The sequence below is a fragment of the Pistacia vera genome, unplaced genomic scaffold, assembly GCF_008641045.1.
Source record: "Pistacia vera cultivar Batoury unplaced genomic scaffold, PisVer_v2 Contig214, whole genome shotgun sequence".
Classification (NCBI taxonomy): domain Eukaryota; kingdom Viridiplantae; phylum Streptophyta; class Magnoliopsida; order Sapindales; family Anacardiaceae; genus Pistacia; species Pistacia vera.
Window position 1 is genome coordinate 2,337,814 of NW_022196018.1, and position 18,912 is coordinate 2,356,725.

At 36.0% G+C, this 18,912-nt stretch overlaps 1 protein-coding gene across 1 annotated transcript; it reads right to left on the reverse strand.

The window, feature by feature from the left end:
- Positions 1–17,606: 17,606 nt before the first annotated feature.
- LOC116129929 (NAC transcription factor 25-like) lies at positions 17,607–18,912 on the reverse strand. Its single transcript, XM_031415678.1, has 3 exons — positions 18,714–18,912; positions 18,317–18,627; positions 17,607–18,235 (listed from the first exon to the last, which is right to left on the reverse strand). Exons 1-3 carry the CDS (start codon positions 18,895–18,897, stop codon positions 17,651–17,653), a joined length of 1,080 nt encoding a protein of 359 aa, XP_031271538.1. The 5' UTR covers positions 18,898–18,912; the 3' UTR covers positions 17,607–17,650.

Below are 18,912 nucleotides of genomic sequence, written 5' to 3' on the forward strand. Positions count from 1 at the left end.
TCTTAAATTTTTTTACCAATCCACTTTACAACTTTCTGGTGTGTATTATCTTACAAGTCCATTGGTAATACATACAATTATAAAAATTTCCGAGTTATTTACAAAAAACAAAAACAATGAAATTTTAAGGCACCAATAAAGGCAATGGAAATTTTTTTTTTTTTTTAAATATTGGGAACCCATTCCTTTTCTTTATTGTTTAAGTGCTATATTTGATCCTAGAATTAAATTAGCAGGTTTAGAAAATGGTTTTGACATTTTAAGTGAAAATTTACAAACCAAAGCATATCCCAATCAAATAGGAGAGGTAAAAAATAGTCTTGCAGAAGTATATTTTCAATATGAAAACAGGTGTGGGAACCCGCAAAGAGGTGAAATATCCAGGGAAGCTACATAAGAAGAAACAAATGAAAACTTCTACTCTTGGAGTGCACTGAATAGGTCGAAGAGGACCCGAATCCAAAGCACAACCTCCTCTTCAGAAGCACCACCACCAACAACAACAACGAACATATTGTCCTCCATGCAATCGCAGAGTAATGAGCTTCAACAATATTTGGCAACCCCCGAAATGTTACCAGCAGATCCACAACAGAGAGCCAACTTTGATGTCTTAGACTATTGGAGAGCTAGAAAATGTATTTTTCCGGTATTATCAAGACTTGCCTTGGATGTTTTCGCTGTTCCTATCTCAACCGTCTCATCTGAACAAACATTTAGTGCAAGTGGAAGAATTTTAAATGAAAAGAGGACTAAACTTTCTCCAAAAATGATTGAAGTTCTCACATATCTTCGAGATTGAGAACGGTCGCGCCATCAAGATCAATACGAGGTAGTCGACGATACTTTAATAGAATCATTTCAATTTTGTAATATAGATGATACGGATGAGGGAGGTCCTAGTGAACCACCCCTAAATTAGTTGTTTTGTAAAATGTAATTTGTAAATTAATTGTCAATTATTGCACTCTTTTTTCTTTACCAAGTTTTTCTCCAATTGGGTTTTTCTTGGTGAGATTTTTAATGAGGCAATAATTGTTGTAATTTCTTATTTTATTTTTTGATAAATGAACAAGTCTAATTTTTCTTATATTACAATTTTATTGTATTAAAATTGAATTAATATTTGAGGGTGTAATTATCAAAATTCAAAATTGGAGTGAATAGTATGGGTACCCACGGGTCCACCTGTACCCACATAAGTTAGGGTCCACGTCCAATATTTTGGACCCATTTAGGGCATATCAAGCCCACCCATCTAGGTGTGCCTCTTGTTCACAATAGTCACTAAAAGTACTTATGGCAAGGTGGTTGAGAAGATCAAATCCAAACTCTCATCTTGGTAGAGCAATTGTCTCTCTCTTGCAAGTCATGCTATTTTAATCTATTATGCCTCTTCCACCATTCCAAGTTACAGAATGTAGACTATTAAGCTCCATTCCACAATCACAAAGGAAATTGGCTCCTTAATAACAAATTTCTTTGGGGCAATGTTGAGAACCCCTCTAAACCCCACCTAGTCAATTGGAAAGAAGTTTGTAAATCCAAAATTCTTGGAAGTCTTGGTGTTGTAATTTCAGCCTCACTAATCCTAATCAATCACCAACACAATCAATCAACAAATGCAAAAAGAAACAGATCAACACACAGTATTTACCGTGGTTCACTTGTTCAAGATTGAACAAGCTACGTCCACGTTGAGCTCTAGAATATGGATGCTCGTTGCACTAATATTAGTATCACCAACGATTACAAAGACCACCAATCGATCTCCCCTTACAACATTCACTATCAAGAACTACTCAAACTTTAACATAGTATCGGTAAATCTACAACCCAAACAGAGAACTCCAAACCTGATTCTCAACACCACAAAGATACACAACTTTAATGGACATATTAACTACAGATTTACACACACACATGGAAGCCCTATTCTTGAACCCTAACGAAGAAATTTGGGGAAGCTTTCAATTGAGAGAGACTGTATGTCAAGAAAGAGAGAGACTGCAGCTTTTATAGGTTTGACCAGTCTTCAGTTTTCAGTCGTTAGATTACTTAAAAACCAACGATCAAGATGCATAGTGAATTTAAGCCAATATGATAGTGTATAAGGCTTCACATATAAAAATCTCCACCTTGAAGCCTTATTCTTTCCTCAGACAACAACATACAAGTGCAGCAAGCTTTTCACATACTCCTTCTCAGCTCTATGAAATCAGTTGATGTGAAGGAGGTTCAAGCAGTGCTTGAACGTTGCAGAAGTTACAACTTTTGTTCCCATATCAGCTGGGTTCTCTTCTGTTGGTATTTTTAGCAGATTCAGATTTCCTTTTGTGATTTGGTCTCGAACAAAGTGATACTTCACATCCACTTGCTTTGTCCTCTCATGATATACGGGGTTCTTGCTTAGATGAATAGCACTTTGACTATCAAAATACACAGTCACAAGTCCATCCATCAAACTTTCCTCTTTCAAGATCCCTTGTAGCCATATTGCCTTCTTGAATGCATCAGTCACTACCACATACTCAGCTTTTGTTGTGGACAGTGCAACCAATGGTTGGGGTTGTGATTTCCAACTGATGCAGTTTCCACCTAACGTAAAGTAGTAGGCTATGGTGGATTTCCTTGAATCTCGATCTCCTGCAAAATCAGAGTCCACACACCCAAAAAGATCAAGTGTAGAGTTTATTTTGCAAAAATCTAATCCAACATGCATGGTAGTGTTAATGTATCTGAGTAACCATTTTAATGCAACCTAGTGTTCTATTCCTGGATTTGACATACACCTACTCAATAATGATGTTGCAAAAGAAAGATCAGGCCTGGTGCTTATCATGGAATACATGACAGATCCTATGGCACTAGAGTAGGATATAATTTCCATTTTAATCCTATTAGCATCAGTTTTGGGGCACTGTAACTTGCTCAATGTAAAATATCCTGCTAAGGGTAAGTTGACAGGTTTAGCATCAGTCATTCCAAACCTAGATGTTAGTTTTTGCAGGTATGGTAATTAGTGAAGTTTCAATCTATTTGATTTTCTGTTCCTATCAATCATCATCCCCAAAATCTTTTTTGCAGACCCTAGATCTTTCATATCAAACTCAGCACTCAGTTTTGCTTTTAGTTCATCTATGTGTGGCTTAGACTTTCTTATTAACAACATGTCATCTACGTACAACAGTAAGTATATAGGCATGTTATTTATACAGGCAAAGTAAAAACAGTTATCATGTGCACTTCTATTGAACCCAATTCCTACTATGAATGAGTCAAACCTTTTGTACCACTATCTAGGGGATTGTTTAAGTCCATACAGGGACTTATGTAGTAGGCAAGCATGTTCAGGCAGGTTCCTATCTTTAAACCCAATTGGTTGACTTATATATATTTTTTCTTCCAATTCACCATGCAAAAAAGTAGTTTTAACATCCAATTGTTCCAATTCTAAGTCATAGTGAGTCACTGTAGCTAGCATTAGCCTAATTGTCTTAAACTTAACTATAGGAGAGAAAATTTATGTAAAGTCAATACCTACCCTTTGAGTAAAGCCCTTTGCCACCAATATGGCTTTGAATCTTGGAGGATCTGAGCTTGTTATGCCTTCCTTTAATTTGTAGAGTCATTTGCAGTCTACTAGTTTCTGGTCAGTTGGTTTTGGGACCAGGGACCAGGTTCTGTTTTGTTTTAGGGACATCATTTCCTCCTTCATGGCTTCCAACCATTTGTTTCTGTCTTTGGAGCTCATAGCTTCTTGGTAGGTTTTAGGTTTGGACCTTAGTGTCTTTACCCCAACAACAAGGGCAGTGTAGATTAAGTCAGCATAGCTATACCTGTTAGGGGCCTTATCTCCCTCCTAACTTTGTCTCTCGCTAACTGGTATTCTGTCAGGTTATCATTCTGGACTTCATCACTGTTTTCAGGCTGTTCATCTTCTTCATCTTGGTCCCCATTGTTTGGCAGTGTGGAACTTTGTGGTTCAGTGTCTTCAGGTTATTCAGAATGTTCTGTCAGGCTTGGTGGCTCTACCTCAAACTGAGATCTCTCCGTTTGATCAAGCATTTCATTATCTGTCCTTGGCTTACCTGCATTGTCATTAGAGACTTTGCAAGGAAACATGTCTCATTAAAGACTACATCCCGACTAATGATAACCCTAATTCCTAGTGCATAACCCTAATTCCTAGTGCATCTCTCTCCCACAACTTGTAGCCTTTAGTCCCTTCTTGATACCCTAAAAAGACACATTTAAGGGACCTTGGCTCTAACTTACCCTCTCTAGTGTGTGCATATGCTGCAAACCCAAAGACCCTTAGGTGGTTGAGATTTGGTTTCTGATGAGAATGCAAAATATCATATTTACCCCCCTTAATGTTTAGTCTTTTATACGTATTTGTTGCCTAAATGTACTCATTATTATTCTATTTTGATTTAGGATGCAAATGGAGGTGTTAATTGCAAAACGAAACTAATTAAGTGAATTCAGACAGTTTCGACATTGTTTTGTAATCTGGGCATAACTCTCTCATCTGAGCTCCGATTGAGATGATTCAAAATTCTGTAGAACGCTAAGAAATATATCTACAACTTTCATGTTTTGAGTTTGGAGAGATACTCACTTCATCAAGGTTGTAATCGAGCTTGAAGTTGACGCATCTGCACTGGACGTCCTGGAGCATTCTGCCTGGTCATGCAAATCAATTGGGCAGTTTATTATTGGAAGATTTGAGGACATGTGGCATGCGAGTTACAGCTCAGAATCACCATTTTCCTATTTTATTTTAGGACTTTATCTTATTTTCAATTAATTAGAATCAAATTAGGATTAATGTTATTTTAGGATTTTAGAATATTTCTTTTAGGAGATTTAGTGGGATTCAAACTGAATTTTTGTTAAACTGAATTTTTGTTAAAGGGATGAGATTAGGGTTTTTGAGGGGGACCACGCCTCTCTCTTCTCTTCTCTGCAATTTTCTCTTTTGAGTTTTGATTATGGCCATGAGCGGCTAAAACTTTTGTAACTTGGTCGTCGGAAACGGAGACCTTGGAATCAACCAACTGTGAGATCTAATCTATTTTATTTTAGTGTTCAATTTTCGTGTTNTATAAATAGTATAAGGTATATGTTATTTACTAGTTTTAAAACTAACAAATACACCCCCATAAAAATCAAAGAAAGAACTATTTAATTGGTCATTATTCATCATTGGTGGGCTTGAGACATTGTGTTTGTGCCAGTAGTAAATAAAGGACAGAACATTACTTGAGTGCTAATAAAAAACCTTTTTCTCTCTCTTCTCTTAAAAATAAAAAATATAAAAACATTTTCTCTCTTCTTTCTTAGCAATAATAATAATGCGACTCCATAACCAAATTAAAGAACTTCTTCCATAACCAAATTAAGCCCCGATTTTTAACCATATTCCAACAAAAAAAAGGAACCAAAAATTGTTCTTTGGCTTATTCCACTTAAAGAACTTCTTCCCAATCTCTGTAATTACAAAACCAAGCCGTCTGAAAGAGAGAAAAATATGAAGACTAAAAGAGAGATTAAAGAAAGGTTGAAAGAAAAATAAGAAGAGGAATCAAACTTGGATTGAAGAAAGGTTGAAGGGTGGAAGTTTGAAAGAGAGATTGATGAAAAATATGAAGACTGAAAGTGAGTTTGATACTTTGACTTATTAAAGAAGGCAAATGAAAGAAAGAGAACATGTGTTTGAAAGCTCGAGCTAATCGAGCAATACTCGAGCTTGATAAGACGAATTCAAACTCGAGCTTGAGGATCCCTATTTGTACCGAAGCTCAAGCTCGAACTTGAGGATCCCTATCTGTACTGAAGCTCGAGCTCGAACTCATAAGTTCAAGCTCGATTGAGCTCGAGCTTGGTTCGAGCTCGTTACTATAACTGTTCGAGCCGAGTTCGAGTATCCAGATACTCAGCTCAAATCCAACCCTAATCTATATCATATGGGAATAACTTTGTCCTTTTTTTTTTTTTTTTTTTCATATGGGAATAACTTTGTCCTTTTTTTTTTTTTTTTTTACATTTTTTTTTTTTTTTTTTTACAAAGATATCTCTAATGATTTTAAAAGTAGATCATTGACACCTTTTGCCCTAAATCTGTCAAATTGACAATAAAATTAATTGGGTAAAGTGTTATTATACCTCTTGATATGATAGTCCACATATGCCCAATTGAAAAAATCTTTTAAAATTACAAAAAAAAGAATTAAAAATTAAAATAAAAAATCAAATAATAGGGCAAGGGATATCAATGATACAGTTTAAAAATTGTGAGCAATAAAGTATGATAAAACTTAACATTATCATCAGAATAATATTTNACGTCCAGTGCAGATGCGTCAACTTCAAGCTCGATTACAACCTTGATGAAGTTGGTATCTCTCCAAACTCAAAACCTGAAAGTTGTAGATATATTTCTTAGCATTCCATAGAATTTTGAATCATCTAAATCTGAGCTCAGATGAGAGAGTTATGCCCAGATTACGAAACAACGTTGAAACTATCTGAATTCACTTAATTTGTTCCGTTTTGCAATTAACACCTCCATTTGCATCCTAAATCAAAATAGAATAATAATGAGTACATTTAGGCAACAAATACATATAAAAGACTAAACATTAAGGGGGGTAAATATGATATTTTGCACTCTCATCAGTTTCCTTCCTGACCATCTCTCTTTTGAACACTTAAAGCCTATTGAACTTGATGGGCTCATATTAATCAGATAGGCTGCAGTGGTTAGAGCTTCTCCCTAGAAAGTTTTGGGTAGACCAGCAATAAAAACAAGGCACCTAACCCTTTCTAGGAGTGTTCTATTCATCCTCTCTGCAACCACATTCTGTTGTGGGGTTACCCTGACAGTCTTATACCTTAGAACCCCCTGATTTATACAGTAAGTATCAAACTCTAGGTTACAAAACTCCAACCCATTATATGTCCTAAGTGCTTTGACTCTTCTATCTAACTGGGTTTCAACCAGGGTTTTCCAGCATTTGAACTTATTCAAGGCTTCGTCCTTAGTCTTGAGAAGGTATACCCATACCTTCCTATTATAATCGTCAACAATGGAGAGGAAGTACATGTTCCCTCCATGTGACTTGACCTTTTCTAGGCCCCAAAGATCAGCATGTACATAGTCTAAGCAATTTGCAACAAGGTGAATTCCTTTGTGGAAACTCATCCTGTGCTGTTTCCAAAGAATACATGTTTCACAAAAATTTAAAGTAGACACAAGATCATTACCAAAATAGCCCTGCTGTTTCAATGCATTCATACCATTTTGGCCTATATGGCCCAATCTCAAATGCCATTTCTCTGCAGCAAATACGTTAGCAGAGAGTAAGGCAGAATTAAGTACACCATGATAATATTGCCCACACAAAATGTAAAGACCATTCTTCTTCACACCCTTAATCAACACATTCCCATTTTTGTACACTTCCAGACAGCCATTTTGTGCTTTATATGAACAACCAGATTCATCTAAGGTTCCTTGTGAAATTAGGTTACGTTTCAGTTTGCGTATATACCTAACCCTAGTGAGCAGAACTAACTTACCATTACTCAGCCTAATGGTTATGTCACCTATTCCTTGAACCTCACAAGAGTGATTATTGCCCATGAATACTGTTTCTTGTTCCCCAGTTTTATGTCTTTGAAACCAATTTTTGTTTGGACTCATGTGGAAGGTATAGCCTGAGTCTAGCACCCACTCATTACTTCTAGATGTATTGGAAATAGTAAGGGCTTTAGATATTTCTATGCTACTGCTTGTGCTAGCTAGATTTGTTTCTATACGGGCCTATTTGTTCTTTTTAATCCATTCATAACAATTTTTCTTAAGGTGCCCTATTTTGGTACAGAAAAAACACTTCCTAGATTCACCCTTAGATCTCCCATTACCCTTACTAGTCTTTCTGTTTTTAGAGCCTACATGTCTCTGAGGGTTCTTTCTAGTTTCTTTACCTGATTATCCAGTATCGAATTTCCCTTTTACAAATAGATTACTACCATTACATTTTATAATCTTTAATTCTAATTCCCTAGATTTTAGCCCAAAAACTATCAGGTCCACACTGGGTATAGTTCCACTATACTGAAGGGCATTCTTTACCACTAAATATTCCTCTGGTAGAGAGTTCAACAGGATCATGGCTAGGCTGGAATCTCCTAGTTCTTGGTCAGTACCTTTTAGGGTTAGGGTCATTTTTAGGAATTCATCCAAATTTTCATCTAAAGATTTTGCTACGTCCATTTTATAAGAAAACAAAGCACCTTTTAAGAAAGCTAAGTTAAGAGTAGATTTAAGAGCATATAAAGATTCAAGTTTACCCTAGAGTGGAATCAGAGATTCCACGCCATCCACCTTTCGAAGCACGGTGTCGGACAGGTTCATGATGATCAAGTTATATGCTTCTTCATCCACCTCTGCCTTCTTCTTTAGCTTTTCTTCCGACCATTTGGTGACATCTTTCTCCAGTGCAATTCTCACCTTGTTGTGGGATAAGAGGGCCTTCATCTTCTTTTTTCAGGTGTTGAAATCTATCTTCCCATCATATTGGGAGATTTCCATGCGCGTGATGCTCATAATTTGAGTTCAGAGGCAAACCCTAAGAAAACAATATTGTGTTCTATGGACTCGATTTATTAAGGATTTTAGGGGATTCTAGCTGTGTCTGGAACTCTAGGACTCCTGGAACTAATTAATTTAAAAAGCCCCAAAAATTTTGAAACCCTAGAATTTCATTTTGTTTTGAGGAACCCTAAACTCAGCTCTGATACAACTGTTGTAATTTCAGCCTCACTAATCCTAATCAATCACCAACGCAATCAATCAACAAATGCAAAAAGAAACAGATCAACACACAATATTTACCGTGGTTCACTTGTTCAAGATTGAACAAGCTACGTCCACGTTGAGCTCTAGAATATGGATGCTTGCTGCACTTATATTAGTACCACCAATGATTACAAAGACCACCAATCGATCTCCCCTTACAACATTCACTATCAAGAACTACTCAGACTTCAACATAGTATCGATAAATCTACAACCCAAACAGAGAACTTCAAACCTGATTGTCAACACCACAAAGATACACAACTTTAATGGACATATTAACTACAGATTTACACACACACAGAGAAGCCCTATTCTTGAACCCTAACGAAGAAATTTGGGGAAGCTTTCAATTGAGAGAGACTGTCTGTCGAGAAAGAGAGAGACTTCAGCTTTTATAGGTTTGACCAATCTTCAGTTTTCAGCCGTTAGATTACTTAAAAGCCAACGGTCAAGATGCAGAGTGAATTTAAGCCAATACGACATCGTATAAGGCTTCACATATAACACTTGGCTTAAAAGACACCAAACACTTGAATAAAGCTCTTTTTCCTAAAGAAATAAAAAATAATAAAAGGTTGGTGTTTGTTCTCTGGGGATCAAGGTTTGTGGTCTGGTTTGCTTTCCAAGAAATACGTCAAGAACGATTCTTTAATTGACGAAAAAATCCTCAACACCACCAACATTGTTTCTTCTACTTGGCAAGGCATTCTTAAAAGAGCTAAAATGTTGAAATATGGCTTAAAGTGGAGGTTGGGGAATGGTAAGAGCATATGCTTTTGGACTGATACTTGGGTTGGAGAAATACCTCTTTTTCACTCCGCTATCTCTAATATCGAGGCCAAAGTTAGTGACTATCTCCTAGATAGTGATTAGAACATATAAAAACCCAAAAACAACCTGCTTGATTCTATAGTTGGTAAGAGTTTAGTCTTGCTTTTGGTTAAATTCTCTGCAAATGAGGACACTCAAGTTTGGGTTTATTTTCAAATGGAATTTTTATTGTGAAATCAGTTTACGTTCTAAAACGTAACCTAGATCAATCTCAAGAATGGAGCTGGGCTTTTATTTGGAAGATGAACATGTGAAAAATTAGATATTTCAATTCATTGATATTTACACTGATAGTTACAGGCTTTATATAGGGGAGATACAATCTACAAAATCTCATAATTATGTCAATTACAATATACCAACATAATTAGGAGATTATAAGATATAAAAAATATTGTGAGTATTCTAAAACTAACAAAATTAAGAGATTACATAATATTTTGGAAATATTCAGGAAATCTCAACATTCCCCCTCAAGTTGGTGCGTAGATGTCACACATGCCCAACTTGTCTAAAACTTGTAAGAAAATACGTTTGGAGACAGCCTTGGTAAGAATATCGGTCAATTGATCCTTTGATCGAATCTTGGGCAATTTAATAATCTTTTCATCCAGTTTTTCTTTGGTGAAAAATCTATCTACTTCAATATGCTTCGTACGATCATGTTGAACTGGATTGTGAGCAATATCACATGTTGTTTTATTGTCACAATATAACTGGATTGGTCGATTAGGTTGATAGCCCAAATCTTACAACAGAAATAGCCACAAAGCTTCACAAATCCCAAGTGCCATTCCCCTAAATTTTGCTTCAGCACTTGAGCGTGCCATAACATTCTATTTTTTGCTTCTCCACGTGACTAGATTACCTTCTACAAAAGTGAAATAACCAGAAGTAGATCGTCTATCATCCACTGCTCCAGCCCAATCAACATTAGTATATGCGTTCACATTTTGGTAGTCCTTGTTTTTAGAAAATAAGATTCCCTTTCCAGGAGCATGTTTTAAATATCTCAAGATACGTATAATTGCATTCATATGCTGCTCTCTAGGATTATGCATGAATTGACTGAATATACTCAATGCATAAGCAAGATTTGGCCTAGTGTGAGGCAAGTACATCAATCTTCCCACAAGTCTTTGATATCTCCCTTTGTCAACTCGTACTTGATTAGTATTGACTCCTAATTTCAAACCTTCTTTGATTGGTGTATCAGCTGGTTGACATGCTGACATACCAGTTTCCTGCAATACATCCAAGGCATACTTTCTTTGTGATAGAAAGATACCTCTGTTAGATTGAGACACTTTGATTCTGAGAAAATATTTCAAAGAACCTATGTCCTTCATCTCAAATTCTTCTAATAAGTACTTTTCTAGAGCCTTCCTTTCTTTTGGATCATTTCCTGTAACCACCATATCATCCATATACACAATAAGTGCAGTGATCTTTCCTTGCTATTTTTTAAGAAACAGTGTGTGATCTTAATTTCTCTGATGATAGAAAAAAACTTCATAGCTTTGGTGAACCTCCCAAACCATGCCCTTGGAGATTGTTTTAGCCCATACAATGACTTTTTTAACTTACAAACCTTTTGGCTTTGCCTCACTGGAAGAATACACACTAGTGGAGGATCCATATAGATCTTTTCAGGCAATTCTCCATGTAGAAAAGCATTCTTCACATCGAACTGCTATAATGGCCAATCTAGGGTTGCAGCCAAAGATAACAAGACACATACTATGTTGATTTTGGCTACAGGTGCAAATGTCTCTGTATAGTCTATCCCATGAGTTTGGGTGTACCCCTTTGCTACTAGTCTTGCTTTAAATCGTTTAATCGTACCATCAACTTTATACTTCACAGTGTAAACCCATCGACATCCAACAGTCTTCTTTCTTGGTGGACGATCAACAATTTCCCAAGTCTCATTCTTCTGTAACGATTTCATCTCTTCATTCATGGCAGCTTTTCATTTTGGATCAGATAAGGCTTTCTGCACACTGTTAGGAATAGATACAGCAGATAATTGATTCACAAATGACAAACTTGATTTTGACAAACGATGGTTAGACACATAATGACTCGTGGGGTATTTGACCTTACTAGATAGCTCAGGTTTGTATGATGGTTTGGGAAACTCTTTAGTACTACGTGGTGGTAACTGTTTCCTAATTGGTTCAGACTCTAAATTAGGAATATTCTTAACAGATGGTGGTTGTGACATACTAAGAATGAGAGACTCGGACTAAGAAGTTTCTACAAACGGGTTTGATACCACCTTCACATTTTCATCATCCACTTCATCTTCTTGTTGAATAGTAGGTCTCGTTTGTGACTCATAGTTTCCCATATCTTGAACAACATCTTGAACAGCATAGTCAAGAGTCTGAATTTCTTCCGCACAATACTCCCCTTGAAGTTCAGACTTAGAAGAAAAATACATCAATTCTTCATGGAAAACAACATCCATCGTCACAAACGTTTGTTGAGTTAGAGGATGATAACATCAATACCCATTTTGATGAACACCATACCCAACGAAAACGCATTTCAATGCACGAGGGGACAACTTGTTGTGTTAATGTTTATGGAGATGAATAAAAGCGATACAGCAAAAAACATGAGGTGGTAAGTTCAAGACCGTTGGAGCATTCACTACTTTACCAAGAGCCTAAAAAGGTGTCTAGAACCCAATAGAACTAGGTACCCGATTGATTAGGAAGGCTGCAGAAATAAGTGCTTCTCCCTAAAAAGATAATGGCATGTGAGCTTCTTTAATGAGGCACGAACGACCTCCAATAAGTGCCGATTTTTTTGCTCAACAACACCATTTTGTTGGGGTGTGTTGGGACAACTAGTGTGATGAATGATACCATGTGTTGTCAAGTACTGTTGAAGATCTTAACTTTGATATTCTTCTCCATTATCACTTCGGAGGACATGAATTTGTGCATTATACTGCATATGAATCTTTGAAAGAGCAAATTAACTTCCCCTTTGGATTTCATTAAACATACCCAAGTCATCCTTGTACAGTCATCAATAAAAGTAACAAACCAACGAGATCCACCTAAAGTATTAACTTGTGATGGCCCCCAAACATCTGAATGTATAAGCATAAAAGAACTTGGACTTTTGTTTAATGTTATTGGGAATGAGACTCGATGACTTTTTGATAATTCACAAACGTCACAGTTGAAGTTACTGATATCATTTTTTTCAAACAAACTTGGAAAAAGTTTCTTCAGCTAACTGAACGAAGCATGTCTAAGGTGTCGATGCCATAACCAGATGTCAAATTTTTGTTTATACCTTTTAGAATAATCTACTGTCAAAGCCTGCTATAACATGGAAGAGCTTTTTGACTCTAAATCCAAGTAATACAATTGCCCCCATCTAATACCACGACAAGTAGTCTGTTTTGTTTGAATGCTCTTAAACTCACAAAATTCAAGCCAAATAAATACCACACAAGATAAGGCTTTGGTTATTTTGGAGATTGACAACAAATTATAATTTAAGGATGGGACGCTAAGACATAATCTAAGTGTATAGAGTTTTTAAGGGTTAACGATCCTTCCCCAATGACCTGGTTAGATTCACCATTGGCTGTAGAAACAAAGTTTTGTGAGGATGACTTAAGATTAGAAACATGCCTAGAATCAAATGTCATATGATGAGTAGTACCAGAATCAATTATCCATACACTATTGGAAACAAATGTGCATATATGTAAAGACTTACCATCATTTCCAACAGTGGCTACAAATAATAAGGACTGTACGACATCTGCTTTCTTTTCCACAACAGCATCAGTAAAACTTTTATTTTTGATAAGCATGTCAGGTTAGTCGCCTCTCGTCTAACCTTTGAGTAATTTGCTTTCAAATTTGGAACCGGGTTTTTTTGTAGAATATCTCCACACATTTTTTTACCCTTTTTTTTTTTTTTTTACTTTTGACTTTTTTTTTTTTTTTATTACTTTGACTCGTTGGCTATTTGACTCTTTTTTGGTTAAAGATAAAAGAAACAAACACAAAAAATAAAAAAATAAAAATGAATAAGAGATTTGAAAGATAAAGCAACACAAACTCCTTTCTCTGGAGACGACGGTAGTAGCAAATCGACGGTAGGTCGGAGTTGTCGATGGCAGATTAATGACGGCAGCAGCAGATCAAAGGAAGATCGAAGTTTTCTCGGCTAGGTTGGCGACGACAACAGTTGAGAGAGTACCAGAACGTCGATTCTTTTGCGGATAGGTTTGCAATGGCAACGGTTGAGACATCAACAGAATGCCCTTTTTTTTTTTTTTCGTCGTTGATGATCGGATAAATTTGGTGATGTTGAAATGAAAATTTGATGGTGGTTTGAGGTTGATGGTTTTGATTGAAGATGGTTGATATGTGTATTTGGCAGGTTTGATATGGGCAGGATGGTGTTTTCGAGTGACCAAAGTTGGAGGTTTGGTTGGTGGGTTTGATTGATTGTGTCGTTTTCTCCTTCTTAGATTGACAACGATTGGATGGATGTTTACTTGCCGATGATTTTTTTTGGTGACTGCTCTACAATGAGCACTTTTTTTTTTTTTTTTTTTTTTTTTTAGATCAGAGAGTGGCTCTGATACCATGTGAAAAATTGGATATTTCAATTCATTGATATTTACACTAATAGTTATAGGTTTTATATAGGGAAGATACAATCTACAGAATCTCATAATTATGTCAATTACAATATACCGATATAATTAGAAGATTACAGGATATCAAAAATATTGTGAGTATATCCTAAAACTGACAAAATTAAGAGATTACATGATATTTTGGAAATATTCAGGAAATCTCAACAGAACATCCCTCTAAAACTAAAGACTTTCTTGTGGCTTTTAGGTGAAGGGTGACTGATGACAAATGAGGAACTTTATAAGAGACACTACTCAGATGATTCTCATTGTCCTAGATGTGATCACTATGTTGAAGACTTTAATCATGTTTTCAAACAATGTCCTTTGACTTGGAATATCTTGCAAATGGTTGGATGGCCTCGAAGTGTATCTCACACCTATGTTGGGGAGTTTGATTTCCACCAATGGCTTCAAAAAAAAAAAAAAAATAAAAGGATTCCCACTGGGATATTAATTGGAATATCTTATTTGCCTTCACCTTTTGGTATGTTTGGAAGGAGAGCAATAGACTAGCCTTTAACTGCAATGATCATTCTCGCCCTTACACACACTTTAGAGTGATTCATAATGCTTTGGAGTAGGCTAACAACCTGACTTCTGAAGCACATAAAAAACTTCAAATGGTTGATCTTTTTCATTGGAAGTATCCTCAACAAAGGCACTTTAAACTTAACACTGATGGTTCTAGAGCTAGTAACAAAAGCTCCATCAATGTAGGAGGAGTTATCCATGATGATGGTGGTTATTCGTGATGATTGCGGTATCTGGTGTTGGGGGTTTAGTGCCAACAAAGGTTTTAGCTCAATGTTGGATATTGAATTGTGGGGCTTGCTTCATGGTCTTCAAATTGCTTTGGACAAGAATCTAGTTCTCATTTACACTAAATTGGACTTTGTGCTTGTTGTTCATATGATTGTTGACGGTGTCAATTCCAATCACCCTCTTTTTCTTCAAGTTTCTGAATGTCAAGAACTCATTTAAAAGCTAAAATCGGCCCCAGTTGGTCATGTCTATAGAGAAAGAAATTCAGTGGCTAACGGATTAGCCAACCTTAACCACTGCCTTCCTCTAGGACTTCACCTCTTTGATTCTCCTCCTTCTATTGCTTCAGATGTAATTAAGGATCTTGCTTTGGTCAAGACCTAGAGCAGTGCCTCTTTAGTAGGGTGATCGGTTTCAGATATCCTGCATTTTTTTAAGGAACCAGAATTAGAACCCGTTGGTTCCTAAGATTTGGAATCGAAATTAGAATCGGAACCTGAAACATAGGTTTCGGTTCTGGTTCTGGGTACATGGGTAAATTTAATTACCCCTTACTTTTTGAAAAATGACAAATACACCCACAAAAATTACAATACACTCCAATAGTTTACAAAAATTACAATTTAGTTCTGATTCCTACCCAGGTACCCAGACCTCAGTTCCTGTTCCGGTTTCGATTCTGATTCCGTTTCCTGGCTCCATAAATCGGAAACAAATGTGCAAAAAGGAGGTGGAATTTTTTCATTTTTCTTCCAAATCTCTTTAGGTTTGGTTAGGATATCTCTAATCTTTAGGATAGGTGTCAGGAAATAGTCCTTAAAATTGATAAATATATAACTAAAGGGTTAATTTCATTGGCTTTCGTGAGAGATAGTTAAATAAAAAACACTGAGTGTTTTCGGGAAAAAAATTAAATGCCCCTTAAAATGACCAAAACCTCACCTACGTACAAATATCAAAAAACAACATCGAGAAAGAAATATATAGGACATTTTATATTTAACTATCTTTTAGAGAGGTGAATAAAATTAACCCGGGTAAGTAATAATATGTTAGCCACGATAGGAATTTTGTGCTTTGTCTAATAATTTCTAAATATTTCAACCCTATCCTTTCTAGAGGGCTTGGTGATAATTTTCCAAGTGTAGGGAGGAAATCAATCCCATGGAATGAAGATCAAAAGTGATTTAGATTGCAAGATATGTATTCATGTAAAGTCATCTTGTCCTCTTTCCTAAGAAAAGAAAATGATCAGATTAATTAAGTAACTAATGTAATAATATATAGGATATGGTTGCTCTCTATGAATAAGATGGATGGATGTGACTCCATAATCAATAAGGCATACATGATAGAAAATGACACATAACACATTCTATTATATAAATATAAAAGTATATATTGTATGAATATAGTTAATTATAGTCATGGGTATTGAAGATAACTAAAAACTGATGGTGGAGATGAGCTACATAGAAGACAAATTAACCAAAAATCAGATTCGAAGTCTATGGATTATCACTAATTAATTAAGGTCAATGAGAAGAAGACAAAGCTTAAATATGAACCAATTAATGAAGATATAATAATTAAGGGGACAATTAGGCATAGAGCTTTTAATGAGCCAATGCAAAACCAAAACAATAAATTCATAAGCATGAAGAACATTCCAATGTGAAATGAAATTAAAGCAAATGGTGGCCATCTATTATTGTTTGACTTCAAAATTGAAACCCATAAAATAAAAATAGAACTCATTACCTTCGTATCAACATATGATTTTGACATAGAATAATCATACGTCATTACATTGAAAAATATGCCCCTAACTGATTCTTCCATATCTTTTTCATATTATTTATTATTTTAAATTAAAGCTGATATTGATGATATAACTATTAAATTCATTAATCTTACGTCGTTCACAACTAACTAGTTAATTAATTATGCAAATAATTTTATTTCCATATAGTGTTAGAATCTTGTTTATCCAAAAAAAAAAAAAAAAGGACAATATCAGCTTAAGTTTCTCAGCCATTAGAAAAGAATAAAAGGAAGAAATTAAATGAAGGGAGACATACAAAAAAGAACGATTGATTACATGCATGCATTGTTAATTAAATAAAGAAACAGAGAATTAAATCAATATGTATCGATCGATGCATGCTAGAACTCCCAATTGGATTTATTCTTCATCAAACTGCATGACATGTGATATGCCATCACCATAATCTTTTCAAATCACAAGAAATAAAGGTTCTTCTCCTTTAATTAAGTACCAATTTCGAATTTCCAACAGATGGAAGATATATAATATTGTTATATCGTTTCCTATATATTATGGTTACATGACCTAGTGAAAAAACTCAAAAAGCCTCTTCTAATCAGTAATCCATATTCGACTATATTATATATACTGAAATATAAATCTTCATATATCAATATATATGAGTGTGGATGTATATTTATATTATATGTATAATTATTGCAAATCTCACAAATTATGAGTTCCAGTTCATGCTGGGAAGTTGAAACTGCCGTCGCAAATTTCCGTCGCCAAGCGAACCGAGAAGAGAGTTGGGGACGTGGAATGGCACGCTCTGTGGGAGCCGATTGAGCAAAGAGACGAAGGAATTATTATTGTCATCAGTGGCGGTGCTGCCACTGTTAAGATCACCGTGAAATCGCTTCCCGGAAGAGGAGGCGCCGATGGAATTACCACCACAACCTTCATTATTCCAATACGGCAAAGACATTGCGCGTCTAACTGGGAAATTATTTGTAGTAGAAGGGGAGACGATGTTGGAGATGTTGGGCTTGGGAATATTTGAAACACAACTGTTTTGTTGCATGCCTTCTCCAGATAACATCCCTTCAAAGAAATTATGATCATCATGTTCAAGTAATGAATTTCCATAACCACCTGTGTTATTATTCGCTGCAGCGGGGAGCTTTTGATTTTGATGACTACAAGTTTGTAACTGTGTTACGTACATCCCCTCCATACAATCCTGATCCTTGTCCCTCTCCATCGGTCTCTGCGTGTTGTTTTTCTTGTAAATCCGGCATAAAACCCAGTCGTCAAGCTGGATAGAGTTACAAAGAAATTAAAATAATGTATAAACCGAATATCTTTAAGAAGGTTGAAGATGAATTCATTTACATACTCTTAAAGAGGCTTTCTTGTTGGCTAAATCAGCAGGAGGTTGAGGTTTTGCAGCAGAGTTATTATCGACAAGGCGATATTCATGCATAATCCAGTTAGTTTTAATCCCTTTTGGAGGCTTGCCGCCATAAAAAACTAGGGCCTTCTTCACCCCAACCTTTTGATTCCCATTAGATGTTAAAATGGGTTTATCCGTCCCAGTAGCTTTCCAATATCCTGAAGTTGCGGCTCTGTTTGGCCTCGCTCCGTTCGGGTACTTCCTATCTCTTGGACTGAAAAAATACCACTCTTGCTCTCCAAACGTCGCCTTACCTACCAATTTAATTAAGAAAATATAAGTCAACAAACATAATAAAGTAAATTAACAGGATGATTAAGAAATTTAATTAATTAATTACTTGGGAGCTCCCATGGATCAAACTTGTAAAGATCAATCTCTGCAATGATCGTAACTGGAAGTGGAGCAGATGCAGCCTTCTTCTTGAGGTAGTGAACAACAAGCTCCTCATCGGTGGGGTGGAATCGGAAGCCCGGTGGGAGGTGGGGGTGGTGGGAGCTGGAGGAAGAATCGGTACTCTCCATTAATGAATAATAGTT

Excerpts from the sequence above, each read along its gene's own strand:
- LOC116129929 (XM_031415678.1), bottom strand. The coding sequence starts at position 18,897 with ATGGAGAGTACCGATTCTTCCTCCAGCTCCCACCACCCCCACCTCCCA. Across the intron at positions 18,628-18,713 it reads TGATCCATGGGAGCTCCCAA|GTAAGGCGACGTTTGGAGAG; the intron begins GTAATTAATTAA and ends TTAAATTGGTAG. Across the intron at positions 18,236-18,316 it reads ACAAGAAAGCCTCTTTAAGA|CTTGACGACTGGGTTTTATG; the intron begins GTATGTAAATGA and ends AACTCTATCCAG.